This window comes from Maylandia zebra, linkage group LG20 (genome assembly GCF_041146795.1).
Source record: "Maylandia zebra isolate NMK-2024a linkage group LG20, Mzebra_GT3a, whole genome shotgun sequence".
NCBI classification, from domain to species: domain Eukaryota; kingdom Metazoa; phylum Chordata; class Actinopteri; order Cichliformes; family Cichlidae; genus Maylandia; species Maylandia zebra.
In genome coordinates this window covers 2,375,668-2,400,397 of record NC_135186.1, presented here as the reverse complement: position 1 = coordinate 2,400,397, position 24,730 = coordinate 2,375,668, and the positions used below count along the sequence as shown (strand labels likewise).

The 24,730-nt window shown below is 43.3% G+C and overlaps 2 protein-coding genes across 3 annotated transcripts in view; one reads left to right on the top strand and one right to left on the bottom strand.

Annotated features, from left to right (window-relative positions):
* Nucleotides 1-24,730, bottom strand: part of lrp1ab (low density lipoprotein receptor-related protein 1Ab) — an 80,979-nt gene that overhangs the window by 23,075 nt on the left and 33,174 nt on the right. For both annotated transcript variants that reach the window (XM_076878425.1, XM_014408789.4), the window contains exons 7-41: nucleotides 20,358-20,520; nucleotides 19,735-19,957; nucleotides 18,732-18,921; nucleotides 18,479-18,622; nucleotides 18,115-18,351; nucleotides 17,786-17,966; nucleotides 17,240-17,462; nucleotides 16,962-17,151; nucleotides 16,745-16,867; nucleotides 16,325-16,465; nucleotides 15,923-16,048; nucleotides 15,399-15,515; nucleotides 15,215-15,295; nucleotides 14,961-15,128; nucleotides 13,725-13,907; nucleotides 12,798-12,995; nucleotides 12,412-12,657; nucleotides 11,934-12,131; nucleotides 10,713-10,917; nucleotides 10,398-10,562; nucleotides 9,923-10,167; nucleotides 8,222-8,353; nucleotides 7,040-7,267; nucleotides 6,655-6,829; nucleotides 6,329-6,423; nucleotides 6,054-6,203; nucleotides 5,814-5,954; nucleotides 5,576-5,704; nucleotides 5,356-5,487; nucleotides 5,143-5,277; nucleotides 4,925-5,054; nucleotides 4,666-4,792; nucleotides 3,875-4,026; nucleotides 3,664-3,788; nucleotides 3,114-3,488 (exon numbers count right to left, since the gene is read on the bottom strand). In XM_076878425.1, coding sequence (XP_076734540.1) covers nucleotides 3,114-3,488; nucleotides 3,664-3,788; nucleotides 3,875-4,026; nucleotides 4,666-4,792; nucleotides 4,925-5,054; nucleotides 5,143-5,277; nucleotides 5,356-5,487; nucleotides 5,576-5,704; nucleotides 5,814-5,954; nucleotides 6,054-6,203; nucleotides 6,329-6,423; nucleotides 6,655-6,829; nucleotides 7,040-7,267; nucleotides 8,222-8,353; nucleotides 9,923-10,167; nucleotides 10,398-10,562; nucleotides 10,713-10,917; nucleotides 11,934-12,131; nucleotides 12,412-12,657; nucleotides 12,798-12,995; nucleotides 13,725-13,907; nucleotides 14,961-15,128; nucleotides 15,215-15,295; nucleotides 15,399-15,515; nucleotides 15,923-16,048; nucleotides 16,325-16,465; nucleotides 16,745-16,867; nucleotides 16,962-17,151; nucleotides 17,240-17,462; nucleotides 17,786-17,966; nucleotides 18,115-18,351; nucleotides 18,479-18,622; nucleotides 18,732-18,921; nucleotides 19,735-19,957; nucleotides 20,358-20,520 — 5,973 coding nt within the window. The remainder of the gene's footprint in view (nucleotides 1-3,113; nucleotides 3,489-3,663; nucleotides 3,789-3,874; nucleotides 4,027-4,665; nucleotides 4,793-4,924; nucleotides 5,055-5,142; nucleotides 5,278-5,355; nucleotides 5,488-5,575; nucleotides 5,705-5,813; nucleotides 5,955-6,053; nucleotides 6,204-6,328; nucleotides 6,424-6,654; nucleotides 6,830-7,039; nucleotides 7,268-8,221; nucleotides 8,354-9,922; nucleotides 10,168-10,397; nucleotides 10,563-10,712; nucleotides 10,918-11,933; nucleotides 12,132-12,411; nucleotides 12,658-12,797; nucleotides 12,996-13,724; nucleotides 13,908-14,960; nucleotides 15,129-15,214; nucleotides 15,296-15,398; nucleotides 15,516-15,922; nucleotides 16,049-16,324; nucleotides 16,466-16,744; nucleotides 16,868-16,961; nucleotides 17,152-17,239; nucleotides 17,463-17,785; nucleotides 17,967-18,114; nucleotides 18,352-18,478; nucleotides 18,623-18,731; nucleotides 18,922-19,734; nucleotides 19,958-20,357; nucleotides 20,521-24,730) is intronic.
* On the top strand, nucleotides 301-2,691 carry LOC143414307 (galanin receptor type 1). The gene has a single exon (XM_076878427.1). It carries the CDS (start codon nucleotides 1,138-1,140, stop codon nucleotides 2,173-2,175), a length of 1,038 nt encoding a protein of 345 aa, XP_076734542.1. The 5' UTR covers nucleotides 301-1,137; the 3' UTR covers nucleotides 2,176-2,691.

Here is a 24,730-nt window from a genome sequence, read left to right as displayed (position 1 = left end):
TCTACATAACTGTTTGCTCTCAGCTGAAAGCCTTTAATTGCCTTTTAATAGACAAATGTCGAAGTGCCATAATCAGCAGTAATGCAGGACAATTTTGAGGCTGAACACATTGTTAACAGACTTAAATAAATCCAAAAGAGCAGCTTGGGGCCAAATACAGTCACACAAACAAGTAAGAGTGATGAGTAAAGCTGATTCAAGCCAGGATTACGTAATAAGGATCACCAGGGCCCACCCTCCCACTGGGTAATTCAGCTCAGCCCCCTGACTGTGCAAACAACAGAGAAAACCTGACAGGAAGATGATTACCTCTCAGAACAGAGTCTTTCAAACACTCACGAGGGAGAACAAGAGCAGGGCGAGTGGCGCCTGAGAATTACTAAGCGTTAGTTACCATCATTTTCATCACGCCTCATCTTTTTTTTTTCCTTAACGGATTTAGCACCGCATTAGATGCAGAGCAACTCTTCTTCCGGCAGAGTCTACAGGTTGAAGAGCTTTCACATGGACAATGAGTCTCCGGTTGATGGGAATACTTAAGTCAAGTGCATTGACTGCCTTTAGAGAGGAATGCCAACTAGCAGCTACTGGGATGGATTCGTCCACTGTTGCTTGGTTTCAAGAATCAATACAGCCACAGAGTAACTACATTATAAAGGACGAGCTGATGCAGCTAAGGAAATGCAACTCTGCAAAGACCGCCCTTTAAGGTCATCCTTTCATGTTTTCTGGAAAAGAAAAGCTTGATAACAACAGTGCATTTTTCTGATCCATTTTCCCAGAAATGGGGAATACCATATCCAACCATCGTTAAGTGATTTACATTTCTTCAAGTGGCTCGGAAACCATAAGAGTCACAGTGTGAAAAAGACTCTGCAAGTGCCAGATATAGTCAAGTCTGTTTCTTCTCCCCTTTTCCTGTGAGTCGGTGAGAAAGCCAGCTGACCAGTGTGATCTTATCTGCTTAACTAATACTATCATCATGAAACCACTAACTGCCTCGGCGGAGTCTTTTTTTCCTCTGGAAACTGGATCCAACAGCTGTAACACCCAGAGACTACATGAACAAGCTGTTCTGCTGCTTAACATTAACAAGATATTAAATTAATTGCTTAGCAGACTTACGGCGGGGATTGCATGGAGAGTTTGGGGCAGCAGATGAACAGAAGCAATCTGGGCAAAATGACTGGAACAGATGAGGTTTTGATTAAATGTTTAGTCCCCATCTTGGATGGGCTGATTCTGTTGACTGGGCTCATAGGGCAAACTCTGGTCATCATCATTCTTACTAGGAGGAGGAGGAAACAGAACCAGCCCCCACACAGCACAGACATCCTACTTCTGGTTCTGAGCGCTGCTGACCTGCTGCTGTTACTCTGCCTGCCCTTCCACACCTCCGCTATCACCCTGGGCTTCTGGCCTTTCGGCGGCTTCCTGTGCAAAGCTATCAGTTTCCTGGGCGTGACCTGCTCGGTTGCCTCCGTATTTACCATGGCAGCTTTGGCTGTGACTCGCTACCTTACAGTGGTACACCCCACCTGGGCCTTCCGCTTGCGAATGCACAGGCGCATTAAACTGACAGTAGCTCTGCTCTGGGTGCCTGCCTCAGCTCTGGCAGCACCGCAGTTTGCATTTCGCACAGTCACCGTGTCCAGTGTTGTGCAGTGCTTTGCCTTCCTGTCTGACTTCAGCCAGCTGGTCTACAGCATCGCCCTTTTCCTGTTTGGCTTCGCTCTGCCACTAGGCATCATTATAATGATGTATGCAAAGATTTATTGTTTTCTTCGATATGCACGCCAGGTGGGGAATGCCTCTCAGCTAGAACGCTACCAGAGACAAGTCACTCACACTTCAGCCCTATTGGTTGCCGTCTTCACCATCCTGTGGCTGCCCTCCTATGTCCTCATGTTTTCCTTAATTGGAGGACATTTAAAAGACTCATCTGGCAACAAAGTATTTGCCATCGTGGCCAGGCTGCTGGCAACCTCAGTGGGTGTGGTAAACCCTGTACTCTACAGCTTTGTGTCTCAGAAGTTTAGGCGAGACTTACTAGAGCTTGGAAGAAGGCAATGGGCACGGTGCAGAAACTGTGTGAGTGGCTGCCCTTATGCAATGAGCAGAGACATGGTACGGCCTTTTGAGGAGGACAGTACCTCAGGGAGAGGCCAAAACTGACTTTACAGAAGGAGATCTGGAATTAAGACTAGTTAATACCTCCAAACAGGCTGAAATATTACATAAGAAACTCTCAGTGACGTTAAATATAATAAAATTAATTCCAGATGTAAGAGATTTACTGCAGATTGCCAAAGTGATCACTTTCTTGATGTTTTTCCACATTCGTTTTTCATCCAGCAATGACTGACTTTATTCCATTAGCACATGTGGAAACAGGACTAGTCTTGGTTTCATTAACAGTGCGTTTTAGTTAATAACTTGGACAACAGACGTCTCTAAAACATGACAGAATGGGATTATGTAATCATGTCAAAAGTTAATAAAATACACTCCTCTAACCTGAGCTGGAGCTTATTTGGAGCTCAATAAGTTCTACATTCAGTACACGATGTAAGACGTCTTTCTTAAAACTGCTTCAAACCCTTGTTCTCAATGCAAAATGAGTAAAAACACAAACCCTGTGCACCTTCCTTGTTCTCCTGCTGTACTTAACAAAATAATTCATTTTTTGAATCTTGTTAGATGTGAACAGCTCTGGTCCAGGGCTTTTAAATATGATACTTCACTCTTGAATTATTTAAAGAGAGCGGGATTTAAAAGGCTCTTCAGTGGTGAAACAAGCAAAAACCAGGGCGTGGGTGTTGGTGTGCGCAAGCAGTAGCAGCTCTGAAGTGATGTCAGTCTCTACTGGTTGAGTTACAGCTGCGTGTTCATTACACCGGATCCTCCCGGATGCTTGTATTGTGTCTGCTGACACCGTAGAGGGGACAACATTCAATTATTAATGGACAGGATTTAAAAAAATATGGCAGCAAAGAGCAACGCAGCAGAAATATTTGTCAACAGAGGTGGGGAAGTCTTAAAAGCAGCAAAACGTAAGGTTTTCCCGACGCTTTGACAGAAACGCGAAATGCATCTGATGACCCCGCACTTACTTTCCACCACGATCTTGCGGTCTGTGCCGTCGTCATTGATCTGCTGGATGTTGCCAAAGTGAATGTCGCTGAAGAAGACGCGGTTGGCTCCCCTCCCTCCCCCGCCATGGTAGTCAAAGCTGAGAGCGATGACATTCTTCATGTGATCGGGATCCTCGAACGGCTTAATGGGCGCGTTGAGGTTTGTCTCGTCGGACAGGTGGATGCTTTTCAGGATGGTGCGCTCGGAGTACAGCAGGTAGCCGTCGTAGTCACGGCAACTTTGGTTGTCCTCTGCCAGCATGCCATGAGCACAGGCGCAGGTGCGCTCCCCATTCCCACGGAAAAGACACAGCTGTTCACAGCCGCCGTTGTTGTTTTTGCAGACGTTCGAGCCTGTGGAGAGAGTCACACAGTTTATTAGCATTGCTGTTACACGAACACTGAACACGGTTAAATGCTAAAGGTGGCGATTCATTTTGTCATTGTTAGGCAGCTGCCATCTTATTAGGACATTTTCAACAGTAAAAGCAACTTTTTTAAGCTTATGATAATATGTGTTTGTTTTTACCTGTCTGTCTGGCTCTATTGAAGACTTTAATATCTTTGAGCTGTACACCGATGCCTGTCCTGAGCTGCACAGCATCTGTGGCGTTGTCTTTGCTGCCTCTCTTAATGGAGCCATTAGCATGGGTCCTAAAAAAACAGAACAAGAATAAAACAGTCAGTAAATGAACACTCTTACAATATGAAGTATTGTTCAAAACAACATAAAGACTGACCTGTCACTCCAGTAGATGTACTCCTCAAATACAGATACAGCAAACATGTCCATGTTGTTGTTGCCCAGAACCAGCTCCCTGTTTTTTCCAGTCTCCAGGTTGATGCGCTCGATCTTGTCTGTCCTGGCATCGCACCAATAAAGCAGACCCTCCTGAGCACAGGAAGTAAAAAAACAACAACTGTGATTATTCAGGACAGACCAAAATCCTAAGATTTCAGTTCAATTGAACCTGTATTTGGGAAACCAGTTAGCTGATAACCAGTTTGTAATGTAAGCTTTTAGTGAATATCAAGTGAATTTAGGTGAGTCCGATTTAAAAATAAATTCTCATTATTCTTAAAATATTATTACCATTTACATTAAGAAATGTTTAAATTATAATTTTAAATATCTAACAGCTTTTAGGCTTTTAATAAAACTCCCAGACTGGATAAGACGCTCCAAAGAATAAAAAAGGTTTAAAGATCCTTTTTTAACTTTATTTAAAAAATGAATCCAAGAGAAAGTCCTTTCAAAATCTAAAGAATGTTTTGGATAGATATGGATTAGAAATGATCAAATGAGAATGTTGTCTCACTGTATTTTAATTTTTACCACTTTAATATTCAAAATAAACAAAGACCTTTTTGGCATAAGAAAGAGCATCCATTTAAAGATCAGCTGATCAACAGTCCAGTCTCTGGAAGTATCTATCACAGTATAAATTAGCACACTAGATGTTGGAAACACCCTCTATTAATAAAGCCAAGTGTGTGAAAGATTTTAAGTGCGGTCAGTTGTTGTTCACACCTCATAATCAATGGAGATTCCATTTGGCCAGCTTATGCTCGCATTGACCATGACCAGCCTCTGGGAGCCATCCAGTCGTGAGCGTTCAATACGAGGATACTGACCCCACTCAGTCCAGAACAAATACCTGCAGCCAAAGAAGCAGGGGAGTATTTGAAACTTTAGTCAGAGGAAGAAGTATGCTTAGGAATACACGCCAAGTAACTTAAAGCAGCATTATTACAGAAAGCAAAATGAATCTTCTGGCGAGGAGCCTTACCCTTTCACTGGGTGGACAGCTATGGCTCTGGGTTTGTCCAAGCCCTGGGAAATGACAACATAGCGGAAGGAGCCGTTCAGCCTGGCCACCTCGATCACATCAAAGCCCTGGTCAGTCCAGTAGATATTTCCTGTAAAAGAACACGTCCATCAATCAGTCTGCATCTTTTATCTCTACTCAAGCAGTTTAATTTTGATTGTCATTTTGCATGACCACACCTGCTATCCAGTCAACAGTGATGCCCTCCACCCTGCCAATACCGTTGGTTACCACATCTTCCCTCCACGTCTGATCCCTCTTGGCTCTGCTGATGGTACTCAGACCCATGTCCACCCAGTAGATTGTGTCATTCTCTGAAGACCACACAAAAACGGGTTTAAAAATATCACTCAAGCTGGGTTATCTATTCGACGTCCCTTAGAGTCACTCACCAGCGTGGAAGTCGATGCCAACAGCCAGAGAGGTTCCAGAAACCGGCACCAAGGCATCCGATTTGTCTGCTGGGTCGAGAGGAATTCCTCTGATTCCCTCGTGAACAGAGTAAAGCAGGAAAGAGCCCATGCCTGCTCAGAGAGATTAGGTTATTGATTTCTCGCCTCACGATGCACTTCTCCCAGTTTTCCTACTCTAGTTACTGTAGCTGTGTCTTACCTTCACAGGACTGTTGGCCCGTCTTGAGGCTGTATCCGGCAGTGCACATGCAGGCCCTGGTTGTCGGAGAGGTGGGCAAACACAGCTGTGAGCAGTCACCATTGTTGTTACTGCACAGGTTGACACCGGCTAAAGAAAAGATCAGAGGAACAAAGACAAACATTTTCTTTACTAGTATTTGCATTAAATGCAGGAGACTTTACATCCACTTCAGAACATGTAACTCTTTTTCTGTTACCTTTCTGCACATCCTCATCATAGATCCTCATGTGCATCATTGGGGAGGTGTTGTTTCGCAAAACTTTCCAGTTTCCTCCATCCTTCTTGTCACATGTTCCTATCTGGTCAGTTCCCTGATCGGCCCACCACAGCTTGTCTCCTACATAATTGATGTAACCAGAATATAAGCCAACAGAAAAATGATAAATATACAGAGGACAAGGATGATAAACTTAAAGTATTACACTTTTCTTCTTACCCATAATAGCCAGCGCAGTCGCTTTGGTCAATTTGCCTTTAACACCTTCAAGGATCTCGAGTTTAGAGCCATCCAGCTGACAGCGGTTAATGGTGCTGTTTCCTGAGCTGATCCAGTACAGCTGCTCCTTTTCATAGTCAATAGAGAGGCCTGAAAGCAAATAAAAATCATGCTGTTATTTATGTATAGTACATGTGCTACACTAACATGTTTGTTCTGGGCTTTTACTCTGTAGAGAATCTGTATTATTTACTGATAGGGGTACATCTGCTCACCTACTGGTCCTTTCTGGTTGGTGAAAAGTGTGGTGCGGTTGCTGCCATCCATGTTAGCCATGCTTATACTGTCACCGTCAGTCCAGTAAAGCTTCCTGTGATGGGAGTGTGAATATTATGAAATATGGAGAGAGGCAAGAAGAGTACAGTACTAAACAAGGATAAAGTAGATCAAAGATTAAGACTAAACTTGAAGGGAATAAAAAAAAATAACCTAGAAGTAAACAACAAAAGAAAAACCTTTCAATCTTTAAGTGAGTAATATTAGGAGAAATAACTGACATATTAAACTGAATGCAGACATATTAAGTGCCGGGAACACTCACCCAAGCAGAGGGTGGACCACTAGACAGTGGGGCTTGTCCAGTCCCTGGATGACGGCATTCTTGAAAGATCCATCCAGTCTGGCCACATTGATCTGCTTCTTATTGGCATCGTAGCTGGTCCAGAAGAGGTTCCTGGACACCCAGTCTACTGCCAGGCCATGGGCATTAGGAAGGTCTGCCAAATTTCAGAAGCAAAATGAAGCTTTGCAGATTTTTAGAATATGCAGCGTGCTAACAAAAACTGTTTTTATTTATCTTCCCAAACCCTCTTATTATACTTTACAGCGAATATTAAATTATGAGCCTTATTTTTAAAAAAAAAACAAAGAAAAGCAAAGAAGTAAATAAATCACGGACTGACGGATATTCCTGAGACTGTTCTTACCAGCAGAGACCACAGTCTCCACCCCTGTGCCATTGATGAAAGCTCTCTTGATGGTCTGTGTTCGCACATCTGACCAGTAGATCCGATGCTCCACAGCATCATAATCCACCACTGTCGCGTTGTCTACATCCGGCACGGTGAAGGAGATTATGTAGTTATAGTAGGGGTTGTCAATGTCAACACCTCGGATCTCGATCTGACGAGCGTAAAGAAGGAACTTGCGAGACTCTGGAAAAGAGAAACAAACACTGGATGAGATGAGATCTACTAAAGCACGTTATTCTAGCAGGAATGCAAAACTAGAAAGAGAGGAATAAAATGCATATTTCAGGCTGTTTTTTTTTAACATGTAAAATTAGACATGTCAGTTTTTCCAACTCCAATGTTGGAAATGAAGACGTCAGGAAAGATTTAGAATGACTTGAAGTTGAAATTTCATATTAGGCATAAACACCCCTTTTTCAGCTACATACATTCTAAATAAGGAATTAGGCAGGGTTAGGTTTTTACTTCTTATACTTAAGAGAGATAAAATATCACCTGCTAAACTGAAAATCTGCATAATCAGCATAAACAACAAATGATTTTAAGCACTGAATTAGAAAGTTTGGTCCAAACTTATTTTATTTGGTTCAGAGTGGAATATAAGTGCTTAATTAAAGTTCTCGTTTTAATGTGCATCCAATTATTTTTACATCTAAATGGCTCATGTTTGGATCATTTTTGGAGAAATGCAAAAATATGAGGTGATGAAAAAGAGAGCGTCTGCACACATGTACAAAAATTCCCCACAGCTACCCTTCGAAACCATCATGAAACCCACTCGTGCAATCAAACTGCAACGAATGAAGACTTCCCTTCATCTTCAGTGACAGGATTTTATATGAAATTACATGGAACTGAAAGCTAAGAAGGGAATATGGAGCAAGCGGAGGCGACGTAATCAGATCTTCTATCAGAAAAGATATCCTGTTCAGCAACACGGCTCACCGTAGCAGTCAAAACAATTGCATGAAAAGATTCCAGCAAACACAAAGCCCCTCTCTCCCTCCTTGATGAAATGGATTATATGTGACAGCGCTGTCTGTATATCCTCCATCACAGCAGATTTGAAAAGGTAAGGGGAAAAAGAATGTGGGTGATGTGCGCTTTTCTGCTGTGAAACAACGGGTCTGTCCTTACCTTTGCAGGTGTACTTGTCGGGCTGCAGCTTCATGAGGTGAGGACAGGCGCAGGAGAAGGTCTGGTTAAAGTTGATGAGACACAAGTGGGAGCAAAGGGGTTTACCGTCAGCGGGGGCACATGGGTTGGGGGCTGAAAGGAAGGAAAGGAAAAACATTAATTTGGATGTTTCAAGAAAGCAAGAGAGACAAAAATGCAGATGAGATGTGTTTTGTGAGAAACACAGGAAGAGGAGGCTCACAGTGAGCTTTGAAGATTTCAGTGAATATAATACTAATAACTCTGCATTGTGGTGTTACACCGAGACATGCTGGAGCCTGCTTGTGTCAGAGGAATTAAATTAACCTTTTACTCTTTATTTATTGGCCTTTAAGGTAATTAAGTGGGGGGGGGGGAGATTTGTGCCTTAAGGAGTCCACAGACTGCGTGACTATAACAAACGTATAAATTCATTACAATGTGCATCATTCAACTTGTGCAGGACATGAAGTTAGATGCATGGAGACTGTACAGTGTAAGAGTGAGATCGTGGGTTGCACAGCTGCAGCTCCTCCACTATTTGCTTCTGAGCTACTTCCTCTTGACAGGATTGTGATAACAGCTGGAGAACTCATTGTACAAACAAGGCTTCTTCTGCTACAACTCAGCTACACATTCTTCTGCATTGGAATTCCAAATATTTTGTTTTCCATTTTTATTTTAGTTTAGGTTTTAGTTTAGCTTTTTTCCCCCACAATAGCACCATAGATATGGTCAGATTGCCATTTCATGCTGCAGTCATTTCATTCACATAGGCAGCAGCAACAGTCATGGTGTGAGACGGTCATCCTAAATTCTGGGCTCAGGCTATCATTCAACATAAAACAATTGCAAATTTCAAACTGTGACCAGTGTATGAAGCAATATCATCACAGTTATTTTACACTGGCTATTATTTATCAAGGACAGCCGAAACAGACATAGTTTAAGACAATAGAAATACCCCCAACCCTCCAAGGGCCAAGAGCAGAGTATAAATGTGTGTGTGAAAGGGTAAAGGTGGCCTGCAGTGTAAAGTACTTTCCCATTTCCTTTGTCTTCCAGGTCTGTCAACCCAGCTTGCTGCTTCGTCACTGTCATAGTTATTGGTTGCAACTGTCAATCAACAGTTTTGTCAGATCCCTCTTTCCCTGTCACCAATTACAGACCCAGTGCCTCTCTACTGCCCACATACCCTTGGGATCCCCTAACCACTGGCTACTAAACAAGGTGACAGTGCGACATGGCAAAACGCTCAAAAATAAATCCGACGACCCTTTTGCAATCTTGTCAATCATGCGTGTCTGTGAGATCAGATCAACATATGACATTTAAGTTGCAGGGGGAGGATTTTATTTCCTACCCGGCCCGTGGGAAATGCCAAACAGTGAGGTGACTTTTTGATCAACAAGGCAAAAGCGGGAGGTGTCCAAAACGCTCACAGTGTGAGGAGACAAGAAGTCTCGCAGGTCTAAAAGGTCAGCTGTCTTGGGGGAACAGGAGCCATGAATAACATGGTGAGCAATGAACTGTGAGCTCGCCACCCTTCTCCTTAGAGTTACAGCCCAAAAACATTCAGCCATGCTGACAAGCAGGGGTAAATGTGTGACACGGTCGCTCTGCCTATGCAAGCATGTGTTTCTCTGTGAATGTCTATGCCTCTTTATCTGGTATGCTACATACCCTGGGGTTGCCTGGATGGGTGATAGACCTGCAAGTCAAAGGGCTGCGTGTTGGTGCGCTGCACCACAGTAACGTTGTGTCCTGTCCATTTATTGGCTTTGGCCAGAGTGTTAGTCCTCCAGTCAGTCCAGTAGACCTCGCCTCCGTACATAGTGACAGCAAAGGGGTGGGACAAATACTCATGACCCCGCAACACTTCAATCAGCCCCGAGCCATCGTACATTGCTGAGTAGATAGCATCCGACCTTGAGAAACAACAGAGAGATGTATAGTATGTAAGAGCAGAGACATATCAGGTTAAGTATGTTCATGTTATTTATTTGCTCTTTAAATGTAGTTTGTTGTAAGCAAAGAACAAAACACTGGTGTAGCAGCCAGAGATGAAGAAAACTGAGCGAGTGGGTGATGGAATAAGCAAGTGGGTAGATGCGGTGCAACCTGAGCCGTATATTTAGAATCTAGTGGCAGATGCTACCTGGCATCAATCCAGACAATGCGTCTTTCCATGTAGTCCACAGTGAGTCCGTTGGGCCACCCACCACTGCCGGTCTCCCTGTGGATGGTGCGTCTGCCTTCACCGCTCATGGATGCTGCCTCAATTCTGGGCAGACTTGCATCCCAGTCAGTCCAAAACAGGATACTGGTGACAGAAAATGATCAATGTGAGGAGGGATTTTACAGATGTGTACAGCATCATCGCATGAGAACTGGTTAATGAAAGAAACAGTAGGATGAATATATCCATCAGATATATATCCAAGTTTGGAATCCATCCATATATGGTTCTTACCCATCTCGAGGATCTAGGGCGATGGCCCGGGGATGCTCCACTTCGCCGGCTAGCAGGGTCGTTCTCATGGTCCCATCCAGTTTGGCCACCTCAATCTGGTCCAGATTGCTCTCCACCCAGTAAATGTTTCCTGCTATCCAGTCCACAGCTAGGCCTTCTGGAGTAGCCAGCCCATACTGGATCACCACCTCAAAACTGGTCAGGGCTGACCGGAGCAGAGAAAATCCGTACGGAAAATTTGAAGATTTTTATTTTAAAGCTACACATCAAACATGACAATTTTATAGCATGTGAAATTTTAATGCTAGCAAAGTTTTAAGAATGGGGGGGAGCATGGTTTGTGTTACTTTGACTAAAAGAGAGAATCTCAAGATGGCACATTTATCACAAACACCCCTGAAGACAAATCAAACCCCACATCTAAGAAAACACACAAGACCTCAAACATTTGGCTTTAGTGCAAACTAAGTGCAAAACCACAACTTGTGATCAATCTTTGGCTCCGGGTTAAAGCACACATGTCTTAAAATGCCTTCCAGTAGTAATTAGAGCGAGACGGGTATGTCTTTGCAGTGTGCTTGAAAGAACAGTGGAGTGATATCTGCCTTTATGTGTCTTTGTGTGGGCCAGGGTTCCTTTATTAAGGCGCTGGCACTACCCAGTTTATGCCCACTACTTTGGAGCTGCTGAAATGACCTACTTAACAAGCAGCAGGAGGTGATCTATGAGCTGGTCACAATGTTCCTGCTCAGGAGCCTTGTTTTAATGTTAAACTTGGAGGGCTGGGAACTGGAACAGCAGTGTGTTGTGCCTCCTACGCTACATCAGTGTTTTGGCTGCAGTCAGGCACAGCAAGTACTGAGACAAATAGGAAGAGACAAAGCCTTCCGTGTGCCCCCTTAGTGCTGTGCTGAGAACACAATTTGATTGGCGAGCAGACCTGGGTTTTTGGAGCACGAAAGGCTGACCATGACCTGCGGGATTTATTCAGGGTCACAGACCACCACTGCTGACCACAGCCTCTTTGAAAAAACAATTGGCTCTGAGAAATTAGAGCGTATTTGTTCAGCGGAAGTTAATTTCCACGAAATGCTCGGTCAAAAATCACGATTTGCTTATGTAATCACCACCTTGCAAGATTTTTGTTTTACTTTACCAAAAAGATTATAAGATACAAAATCAGAGCAAAAAAAAAAAAAAGAACACAACAAGCTAACTCACCTCCATTTTCAGACAGTTTCCCACGATAGATCTTGTCCTCCACAACATCAGTCCAGTACAGGGTGCTCTGGTTGAGGTGGAAGTCTAAAGCAATGGTGTTTCTAAGGCCTGGTACAAGCACACTGAACTCTCCTTTATGAAGGTCAATCCTTCTGATCTCATGGCGATTGGAGAAGATGATGAAAGGCTTGAAGGGATCTGAAGGAGAAAAGAAATCTCACTCAGCAAAGCGTACGGAAAAACCAAATCCCAAATTCACGAAAACCCCACGTTGGTCATGGATCAAATCCTGTCACATCTCACACATTTGCTCCATATAACATTTCTAGTTATAAATATGTCAAAATGCTGGCTGCTCAGCCTTCTGAAGAAACATTATTAGTGGAGTAAATCCTCTAATAGTTTAAAGCAAAGTGAGACAAAAATCTCTACAAGACAAAAGTCCCTGTTTCTTGGGGGGTGGCGTGGGGGGGCTTACCGGTGCTTTTGCAGCTCTCCATGTCAGACTCCAGCTCCCAGCCCTCATAGCAGGAGCACTTGACACTAGATTTCTCCTGTTCACACTTCTGGCTACACTTGAGATGTTTGGCGCAAAAGCTCTGGATGTGGCAGGTCTTGTTGTCAGCTCCCAGCTCCATGCCCAGCGGACAAGAACACATGAAGCCTTCCCCAGGAATAATGCTGCAGTTGTGACTACAACCCCCATTGCCCAGCGAACACAAGTCTGCAGGCAAGAAATAAAATGAAAGGGTTGGCGTTTATCCAGAAAGGTGTTTTGAATGTTAAATTGTAAGTTAAATCACAACATAACATTGAACAGATGTTGTGCTTTCTGAGTTCAAAGTTTTTCCAGAATATTCTCACCACAAAGTTTCTCATCGGAACCATCCGGACAATCGTCTGTGCCGTCACACAGCTTCTCGGGAGGCAGACAGATGGAGTCGTTGGTAGCGCACACGTGGTGAGACAACTTGCACACCAATGCCTCGCAGTTGTCCTCATCCGAGTTGTCCTCACAGTCACTGTCACCGTCACACACCCAGGCTTTGCTGATGCAGCGAGCTGAAAAACACCACAAAATACTCATTTTTAAGCTTGTGTCATTTAGTTAGCGCACCGTTCAAAAATACATTTTGGCCAATGCTGCTTCGGCACTGAGTGGACAGAATGATGATCTTCTTTTAAACTTGTACATTTTGTTTGAGCACACTAAACGTCACATCTGGAAGCTGTATTTGTGACATCGCAGCTGCTTTGACAGCGAATCGTGGTCTAACTTGCAACTTGTCTACAAAGTAAAGAGTAAGTCTTTTAGATATTTAGGACAAATCTTATATGTAGCAGTTTTGAAATAAATAAAAAAAACAGTTAATAAATTATGTTTATAATAAATTTTAAGAATCTCTATTTAACTCACATTTCTTGTAGGAAAATCCAAAAATCATTTATGAGTGAAAGCACTGCTATTTTACATCACTGCGTACGTCTGGAGGCAATCTCTATTATATTCCTCTATTAAATACAGTTTACAGTTAAATACAGTCACATCATTATATTGACACAAGCACAAAAAACAGTGATTTCCAAGTTCCAGTTTTTATGTAATCCTGATGACAAAATGGAAACCAGTGGCAACAGTCGAACATTATCCATGACAGTCAGTAAATCTTCCACTTTCTCTTCCTCCTGCGATAAAGCATTTCATTGCTTTCTTGCACAACAAATAATCACATCTTTTATTCATACTGTCCAAAAAGTTCACCCTTAACTAGCATCTGGCAAATTCCTCACCAGAGTCCCTGCAGCTGAACTTGACCGCAGGGTCACAAGTCTGAGTGAAGCCCTCGCAGTTGCTCTCATCGCTCAGGTCCATACAGTCTGTGTCGCCATCGCAACGCCAGCGCTTGGGAATGCACAGGCCGTCCATGCGACACTGGAACTCGTCTCCGTGGCAGCCACCTGGAGGTCGGGTTGCTAGAGAGACAAAATGTCATAGTTAGCCAGCAAAAGTGATGATGTGTGCAGAGAAGCAATCAAACACGAACAAAACAGAAATCACAGCTCACAGCTACAAAGACCACACAAACAGATGCCCAAAAAACAAAAGCAAAAAAACTGGGATGAGAAAGAAAAGGCCGTTACAGTCATTAGTTATTGTGCAGGTATCCTGGGATGCTGGGTGACAACCTGACTCTGAGCCAACCCAAATAACAATAATACACATGGCTCACTGACTGTAGCGGAGAGATTAAATGCATCGCTGCAGAAACGGCACAGTGACATCTCCTTATGACAGCGTTCGGCACAGCTAAATAAAACTGGACTCCTCGCGGCACAGGACCACAATATATAATAGGGGAAAGTGATGAAACCGTTTTATTTTATTTCACTTAATAACTTCCAGATGGCAGCCAAGAGAACTCGCAAACACACGCAGCCGGGCACACACAACAGAGCACAGATTGCTCATTAGACCAGCAGGTCACGCTGGGCCCGGATTTTGCATGCTGGGACTTAACAGCATTTCGGCATGGATCAAACGGTACATACAACATCGGACACTCACAGTTCACAGGAGCTTCTAGGCAGAGCAAGGCTAAAGGTAATTGTGCAACACTGAGATGTGATGTCGTTCATATGAAAAAGCAGCACACCCCGAGGAAACACTCCAAACATGTAAGTTCATATCGCTACAGCACAGTCAAAACATCTGTGCTAGTTGCACGACACCATGAAAGAGTTATGAGATTTGTTGTCTAACCACAAAACATAGCAACAGAAATGGATCAGAGGAAGCTGGAGAGCATGTAGGGGCATGTGGAGTACAGGAAGTGGGATAGGGAGAAGCTAAACATGTTGTGACGTTGTGACAACCCCTTTATGAGTGCAAATAGCAACCTGTAAATATAATGATAGCATCTTTGATAAATGACAACGAGAACCTGACTCAGCTACAAGACACGAGAGCAGACGCTACCATAACAAAAACAAGTTAGAGCAGGGCTATTTCAGTTTGAGCTAAATTACCTTGGTTGGTACAGTTGGCATGAGTCTCGTCACTGTAGTCTCCACAGTCATTGTCGCCGTCGCAGGTCCAGTATTCTGGGATGCAGCGGCCGCTGTTACATTTGAACTGGACGCTGGAACAAGAGTGGCTGCAGCCTGCTTCGTCGCTGCTGTCTCCACAGTCATTGTCTGTACATCAGCGCACACACGCAAGATTTTTAGATTGGATTCTACAGTACAGCGTGACAAGTGGGGAAGGGAGGGATGATACTCACCGTTGTCACAGCGCCAATTTATATTGATGCAGCGGCCATTGGCGCAGGTGAACTGGGTGAGAGGGAAACAGGTTGGATACGCTGCGGAAAGGGAGCAAAAGAGGAGTGTATTTAAAAAATATTTATAGAGAAAAATGTGATATTCAAGGAAGAGCAACAAAATGAAAGAGCAATAAAGACTCACCACAGGAATCAGGTTCATCTGAGCGATCTCCACAGTCATCATCAAGGTCGCATGTCCAGGAGATGGGGATGCATCGCCCACTGGCACAGGGGTATTGGTTGGGTGGACATGTGCGAGCTGAAAGGGGAAATTATACATTTGTTCTCTGCTTATTTTTTAGGGTCTGCGCTGTTACAGAATCAAACCATGCGAAATTGCCTCAAAAAGTACTTCCAGTCGCTTTCAATCTATCTGACACACTCAGAGAGCTTTAACTAATGGTGCTAAAGATTTATACATCTTCCTGAACTCTTTGTAGATTGTTGCTGGCATCTGCTGCATGACTAAATGAAAACTAACAGATCACTTTGGATCGCTTTACTCTTACATGCTTCCTCCAATTAAAACAGTTTTAAAGCGGAGTCATCCTCTGATGACTGCATCATTTCTTTTCCGATATGAGCACAGCTGTATGGTCTGGAATTTACTCTCTTTCTCCCTCTCTGTATGCTCTCCGAACTAGATGCAACTCAGCTTGTATATACCAGAGCAGGTGGTGTTCGATTCATCCTCATCGTTTCCACAGTCATTGTCACCATCACACAGCCATCGCAGGGGGATGCAACGATTGTTTTGGCACTTAAATCGCTCGGCTGAGCAGGTGTGCTGGTCTGGGGGAAGAAACAGAAAAGAACAAAATCTTAGAAAACGGTTCAAAGTCTGTCAAAGTAGCAAATGAAGAACATTCTAGTCGAATGTGACCCTTTGCTTTTCGGTATCGACTCATGATGTCAGAGTTAGCAGCCACGTAAACGCCGCATGGAAAGAGACAGATGTTGGAAACTTTAGTTTGCCCTCTGTCGGGTTGCGTTAGCTAAGACCCTTAAACACCCTTTTGTTTATCTTTGTGTTGCTGTGTAACCATGACAATGATGCGGCACACTTACAGCAGAGCTCAGGGGCTTCATCGCTGTTGTCCAGACAATCGTTGTCCCCGTCACACTTCCAGCGCTCTTGGATGCAGCGGTTGTTCTTGCAAGCAAACTCCCCAGGCTGGCACTGGGGCGGGGGAACGTAGGCGGGGTTGGCTAGAGAGGAGATCAGGGGTAGGAGCAGAAACAGATGAGCCATTGAGACAAGAAGCGAGCATGTGAACAAAAGCTTTTTAGTGACCAAGTTAGCTTTTGTTAGTCAGCTCTTAAAGTTATAAAAATATTGACGGAGCTTAGTTAGAATTTCTGCACACATTTGGAAACACTAACATTTAAAATATCTTGCAAATTGAAAGCAAAGTGTTGATTTTGTTTTAAACTCATCTCTTGTACTGCCAAGCAATATCATCTTCTACTGGTAAGACAGCTAAGTACCTCTGCAAGTAACGTTATTGCCATCAAGGATCTGATCATCAGCACAGGCGCAGGATCTGCCATTAGGAATGGCGAGGCACAGACTGCTGCAGCCGCCATTGTTGACTCGACACGCGTTGGTTCCTACACGAAGTCAAAGTGGGAAGAGACGCAAAACAGTGTCACGTCATCTTATGTTTAATGGGAAAAGGGAAAAAATAAGTAGAAGGATACGTACCTTGCTGCTGGTGTGCATCGTACACTCTGATCTCAAATATGGGCGGCCTCTCATTGCGGAGTAGAGTGACTGTTTTAGTGACTTGGTCCAGTTTGTAGATGCTGCCACCGCGGTACTCGTTCCAAAACAGAAATTGTTTGTAGTGGCATAAGCCAAAGGCATGGTTAAGCTCCTGCCCCTCATACACCACCTGTTAAATCGAGAATGCATCTCAAATTCTAGTAGGATAAAATTGTAATCAGACAACAAATACGACATAGTCCCAGAGTTTCACCAACCTTTCGCTCAGTGGTGTTTAGGTAAACCATCTCAATGCGGTCGTAGTAAGCATCCACCCAGTACAGGATTCCCTGGGGAATGTCCAGACTCAACCCATTGGGCCACAGGACAGTTTTGCTAGTGAGGAACACTTGGTGATGCGAACCATCCATCCAAGCTTTCTTGATCTTGCCTCTGTTGCTCTCTGTGGGATCCTCCTCCCAGTCAGTCCAGTACATCCATCTGGGAGACAAGGTGAGGTATTACCACATTCGAAAGGTGAGACATTTCTGGATCTGAACTGCAGAACCTGTTAAATATAGCTTTACGCTGTGATGCTCTTTGATGCAACATCCCACAACAAAGCAAATGAGGGAGTATCTAAAAGAAAAGAATCTCTTGAAAACCTGCCAGCTCCTACACATAAATGTGACCAGCGAGTCAAACAAAAACCTACCGTGTAAGCAGCCCACACAACTGCAAGGCACTCAAAACATACTTCATCTCAACTGAATGCTGATGGAAAGAAGATTCATTAAGTTAACAGCCCCTCCCTCAAGTCTCACCCGTGCTGGGGGTCCACAACAATGGCTCTAGGGTGGCTCATCTTGCCCTCAATGAGAATCTTGCGGGTCCGTGAAGCCTTCTCCAGCCTGGCAACACTGATAGTCTTCTTTGGTCCATCGTCTGTCCAGTAAAGATTATTTCCCATCCAGTCTACTGCTATTCCCTCTACCGTGTGGATACCTGAGATAAGCAAAAGTAGTCAGTGTGAAAAAGCTACTGGCTGTCCAATCCAAAAGAATAAATAGAACTGAATCTGAAATAAGCTGACTTCATTATTTTTTTTTTTATCCACAAATTCTTTTTAGTAGCCTGAATTTTCAGTCTTTACCATCCTTCAGTATGACGTCTCTATCTGTGCCATCTATCTTCTGCCGCCCGATGATGTAGCTTGTGGCATCAGCAAAGTATATGAATTCATTGGTGGCGTGGAAATCCAATGCTCGGGGGTTCATTAGGTTCTCGATCGGAATCATGTACTCATCGGGCACTTTAGCGTTCATGTCCATGCCCCTGATGACTCCAGGACGACCCTTGCCATACACCAAGAACAACTCGTGGTCCGGCTCTGCAGAGAAGCATCATAAATGAACAATTATTCTGTCAGAGATTTTCAAACCACTATTACTTCATTCCCATCTCCCATCATCAAGTCAAAAGGTTTTCATCTTTGTCAAATCAATTTCTTCACTCACTCTTGCAGGATTTGCCATCGCTGCCGAGGCTGAAGCCCGAGCGGCAGCGGCAGGTTCGGGTCTTGTGGCTGTTGCTCAGCAGACATATGTCAGAGCAGCCCCCAGCTTTTCCGAACTGATCCAAAGCACACGCGTGACTACGCACTGAGCGAGGAAACAAGCGCACAACAGTTATGTAACGATTTGCTTTGAAAACACATTTGCCTGGCAGTAACTGTTATTTGTGGACGTTTATAAAAGTCTCACTGCGCACCTTGAGGTTGACGTCTCTGATGGTACACGTGCAGCGCAGCTCCCCGATCTAACCGGGTCACCACCTGGAAGTCGGAGCTGTTGAAGCGGTTTACTCGAATCACGGTCGTTTTGGAGTTGAGGTTGCCTTCGTTCGAGTTTGTTGCATAGAGATAGTTCTCAAATACAGTCAGCCCATACAGATGCTCGATCTGAAATAAGATAAAGGAGAAAAACATTGAGGGGAAAAAAGAGATGTTGCATGTCAGACATAATATCTCTGCATTCTTAGCAAAAGGGTTTGCTCAAGCTGGCTGACTAATAGTTTGGGCAATATTGTTTGTGCACATTTTATCTTCAACACTGTCCTGCAAATCCAGCTTAATTCAACTTGTCTATTGAGCAATTGATCGGTTTAAATTTAAGAATGTGAATAATCTCTGTAAGACAGAGAAAACTAGAGAAACACAGACAGACAGACAGACAGATAAAGAGCGAGTGTCTGAGTAAACTTGGCACGGAGAAGCACAAAGGCTTCACTCCTCATCTGCTGTAAAGGAGAGAGGGGTCTTACTTTTATAAGGGTCTATTCTGTGCAGCTCTCCTCTGCTGTCAGAAAGATGTATGGGCTGAGATCACATTACCTCCCTCCACCTCTCACACAAACACACACCACCACCACAGTCCTGATTTCATTAAGATCATTACTTCCCTATAAGTTTGAGCCAAGCTCCACTAGGGCCAGACTAATATGTTTAGCGAGGCACTAGCCAGGAAAATCACACACTCTTTAAGTAATATCAATCAAGGCAATAAAAAGGACCTATCCCCAGGAGAGGCATGCACTCTTTGCGGGAAACGGGAAAAGAGCTTTTTCTCCAAACATACGATTAAATCAGAGATATGGAAAACAGATGTTTTGTGAGTACCAAGCTGGGTTGATAAGATGCATGCCTTTATTCTTGAGTGCGTTTGCGTGTGATTAGGTGTATTTCTTATGGTTACACTGATCCTCAAATCCTCACCATCAGACCCTGGATGATGGTGTGCCGATTCTTGCCCTCATAGTCCACCACTTCGATGTAATCCAGGTAAGCGTCAGCCCAGTACACCAACCTGTTCACCAGGTCCAAAGTGATACCGTGGGGGAAGACAATCTTACTGTCGACCAGCTTAGTGCGGTTTTGCCCGTCCATGTCACAACGCTCCACCCTCGGTGTAGACCCATAGTCTGTGAAGAACACTTTTCTGTAGCAGGGGGAAGAGGATAGATTTCAATTACAGAAGGTTTCACAGAAAAGGAAATGGACTAGATAAATTTAGTTGACCACAACTAGGACAACTGTATTAGACATCGGAATTAAATAAAATTATTTAAAGACAATCGCAAAAAAGAGAAATGATCCTTTTAAAAGGAACTACCAGATAACAGATTGTCAGTATCAGGAACTTGAAACAACCAACATGGAAGTATTTATGTCGGAAAGAAGGATCCCGTCTAGGTCCGTGTCTTGAGAAAGTGCTCTGATTTTCGCCTGGCTGCTTGGTCAGCATGTCGCCTGATCATAAGACAGCATTTTCCTGTTGAGCAGTGCTAAAACAAGATGAGGGCAATCTTAAGTCAAGGAGCCTGGAGGCAAATACAGACCCCATCACTGGGTCCAGGGCGATGCCTTTAGGGTTGTACAGCTCTTGGTCCAGCAGGGTCACACAAGTTTTGCCGTTCTTGTTGCAGACAAACACCCGGTCGTCCACGTCATCCACAAAGTAGAAGTTGCCAGTCAGCCAGTCTATAGCCATCTGCTCCACATCTGATGGACGCAGAGGAGAGAAAGGGAGAGAAGAGGATGAAACAACAGGATAAAGAAAGAAAGAAAGAAAAAACAGGGTTGTGGGAGTACAGTCATATAACTCTTAGTCATAAACCACAATGAATCCAAATACTCTTTTTTAATTTTATGATATCAGGAACCATTCCAAGAATACTTATACTTACTGCTATCTTGATACAAAAAAAATAGCAGCAATGAATTAATGTTATTTATTGTGTAATCTTGCAGGTTGTCCATTACAAACATTCCACTTGTGTTTGATTAAGGCATGTAGAGTGCGGGGAAGGAAAGGAAAAGAAAAAGGTGTTGTGTTAAGAGTTAGAGGTGAAGTCCAGCACTTTCTAAACTTTGTAAACTCTTATCAGTGAGTAAGACAGAATTCCCTCGCAGACCTCATGTCTGAAGACATGCTCTTGAGTAAGATTATTAAGTATTAAGCTGACACTGACCCATTAATTGCATGTGTGCAGTGCAGAAGGGTCTACATGATTGCTAATATGAGTCAAACTGACCCGAAACTCTTGCGACACCTTCATGAAGGATGTCAACATTTTGTATCCACTTTAAGTCAGTTTAAGGAAGAAACTTTGCAGATGGATGCACTGATGGGAAGAGATGGTTGTTTTAACAGATTCCACTGCATATTCTTTAAAAGCAAACCAGATCACTGCACACACACACACACACACACGCACACACACTATCAAAGTGACCACACACACACACACACGCTCTTGTTTACATATGCCTCCATTAACCATTTCAAGTGTGTTAACCTGAGGTGCCTTTCCAAACCTCTGCTAAAATTTCCAACTCTTCATTATATGCATTTAGATTATAATATAAACTCTGATAAGAATTTTTTTTTAAAAAGGATGTAAACAGATCAAATCTAATGGCTCTCTTACACTAGACCGAAAGTAGGGTGGCAATATCCTCGCTAGGTAGAGTTAAATAAATAAATAGGTGGCTACCCGCTGATGGCACTGAATTTTTTCCACAATCACCACAGCTACTTGCAATCAGACTGCAGGTACTGTGGTGATCAACTGGTTGTCCATTTGGGGCATTGCTGGTCACCGCGTGCAACGTGCAACACTCTTGAGCAACACATTCAACCACTCACAATCATACAGTGGTCACCTGGTTCCCTCCCTCTCAGACAGATTGGCAGGTTTATAAAGAACTGTTGTCCAATTTGTAAATGCAGACAGTTTGTCAGTATGTTGCAATCAGTTTGACTCAATCAGTAGTTTTTGCCAATCTATCACAGTTAATTGTTTGTAATTGCCAACGTGTCCCCATTTAATCATCTTAGACACCAAAAACTGTTTTTGGATGGAGACCACATCGGGACCAAAATCAGAAAGCGCCAACTTTAATTTGGGCTGCATGCGTTAACACATCTGAAAGTGAGCCAGTAACCTCTCCCCAAGCTTTGAGCATTTAGAGAAATAACTGCACTGGAACGCTGCAGCAATGCTTCGATCAAAGCGGCACAGAACTTCAAAATGCAAGGACTACATGAGATTTGAAGTTTGCTTGATGAAATGCCATAAATAACACATTTTTATGCGATTGAGGAGAAGATTGATAACTCTGACCATCTCACATCAAAACTGACTATACATTAACTAAACTAAAAAACAACATGGCCAAAACTATATAGGCAAGTAGCAAATGTTCAGCAGTCCTGGGTGTTTCAAAAACACCAGGATCAGAATTCTGACAAAAGAAAAAGTTTCTCATGAAGTTAAAAGGGATAGTGATATTCCCATTGGTATCTCTCCTAAAACCCAACTCCTCTACAAAAATCCAGCTGGAAGCACGCCTGCACAAGGCATTGATTAGATTCATATACAGAGTACAGAGACAGTTGTGCAACCCAGTGACTGCTGCGTTGTGTAACAACCTACGGAGCCCCTTACTCCAGAGAGCCAGGCAGTCTGTTGACGTCTCCACTGATGCAGCTTCTGGTAAGTGGAAAGTTTGCTGGGAAACTGAATGAACCCACCTCTTTCTTCTCATCTAACCACTCTACCCTCCAACCCCCTTTTTCTCTTCCTGCCTGTTACACCTACAGCTTAAAGCACTTGGAGGAAAGGTTTAAAAAAAAAAAATAGGAAGCATACAAGGCCACAGCCTTAGCAGTTCTTCAAACTAGACAAATGTCTTCTTATATTTACATGTCAGTACAAAGCAGGAAAGATGGTGATTTTTCAGCTTCCATAATCCTCTTTGTGCCAAGAAGATCCTATTAATCTGCACAAAAACGTCACTGACCCCTAAAGAGCAGAGTTTTGGGAGTACTGCGATTATGCTTGTCTACAGGGATGTGACATTTGACCTCTATTTAAGAGGCAGTTATACTATGGCAAATCTCCCCCTGGAACAAGTAAAAAGGAGATGTAATTACCTAGATAAGAAGATCTGATGAAAGACAAAAACCTTACATGAAACCTTCTGAAAAAGATGCCCAAAAAGGACAACATCAGAAAGACAGACATGGTGAGATGTGCTGGTCCCTGCTGTGGAGCTCCGCTTAGAGGGTGGAGAGGATGGGACGGGTCAGCTCTGCTCTCCTTTTATCTTCACAGTAGGAGAATTAAACATGCAGACAGAGCTGGCCACATCTGGAACCTTTGTACACTTATCTGCGCTTCTCTTTCAGGCTCCCAAAAGCTATAAATCAACCAGTTCATGTGAACCCTGCATCAACCCTACACCTATCCCTAAGTCTGCCCAGCGTGCTATTACTAGAGCACCTGATCCCTGCTTCTATTAAACAGAACAGACATAAGCAGTTTATACACATGAATGTCCAGTGAATCAGGTCCAGACATTGTCTGCAGCTTCCTTTTCACACATGTAGCGGACAGCAGGAGATTATCCATGTCAGAGAGATGCTTACTACCTGAAATACTATGTTTGGTTTAGGCGACGGTTGCTGCCAGGTTTCACAGGATATGACACAAAGCAGCACGCTCACGTCCTTACTGTCTATTCTCTGGACAATCACCTCCTTTATTAAGCCTAATGTACATTACACAGACGCCGCACTAAGGGACCTGGAATGATAAAATTTGTTTAAAGCCTGGTCCGACACATTCGCCTATTTTAATTGTCACAAAAAATTCCTCTGGGTAGCATCTGGAAAAGTTCAGGGCAGAAGCGAATATGTTAAAACCTCTGTAGCGAACAGGTTTGGACCAGTTTTATGAGCAGATTTTGAGTTGAAGGAGGTTGTACGGGTGCACTCTTATCTCAAAATGCTTTCTTTTTTAAGCGTCGCAGTAAAAAGGATACAGAGGAAAACAATATATAATGAAAAAATCCAACAAAAGAATGGATGAAAGTGTCAAATCTCACTTCATGAAACATAATGTTACTAAGTAATGGCTGAACGACTCAAAGGTATTTGGGTTTGTGTGCGTGCGCATGCTGAAGTGACCTGACTGGACATGACTTGAGACGGCTCGAGGAATGTAAGTGAGCATTCAGGCTGACATAAACCAACAGAGGAATGTGAATACCATTGATATGACCACTCACATATACATATTGCTTCAAGGTGTATCATATAACTACCTTCGGTTTCGCATTCTCAATTTCATCCTTCCCTTTAAATTTCATTTGGTGTTTCTCCCGATTCCACACCTCACAATAATTTATCCCTTAGACCACTTAAAAGAGCACACTATCAGGGAACGTGGACTCGGGTTTGCATACCAGAAATAGAAAAATCGGTGATTAAATTAAATTAAATTAAACCTATATATTGCCAAATCATAACCGCAGTCACCTCAATGCATTTTATATTGTAAGGTAAAGACCCTAACAGAGAGAAAACCCCAAATCAGATGATCCCACATGAGCAAGCAGTTGGCGAGAGTGGGAAGGAAAAACTCCCTTTTAACAGGAAGAAACCCGGACAACCAGGATCAGGAATAAGGAGCCATCTGCCACGACCAGTTGTGAGTTTTGACTCTTTTATTAAAATGATAATAATATTCCGTGTGACTGTGGACATTTTCTATATCAAATCAGATCACGGATTCCTAATTTAGGCGAGAGCTGCAGTGAGTATGCCACAGGTATCTTCAGTATGATATCTGATATCTGACACTCGCCAAATACATTTATCAGCAGTGCTTCTTCAGGTTGATAGAAATGTTTTTCCCCGAAATAT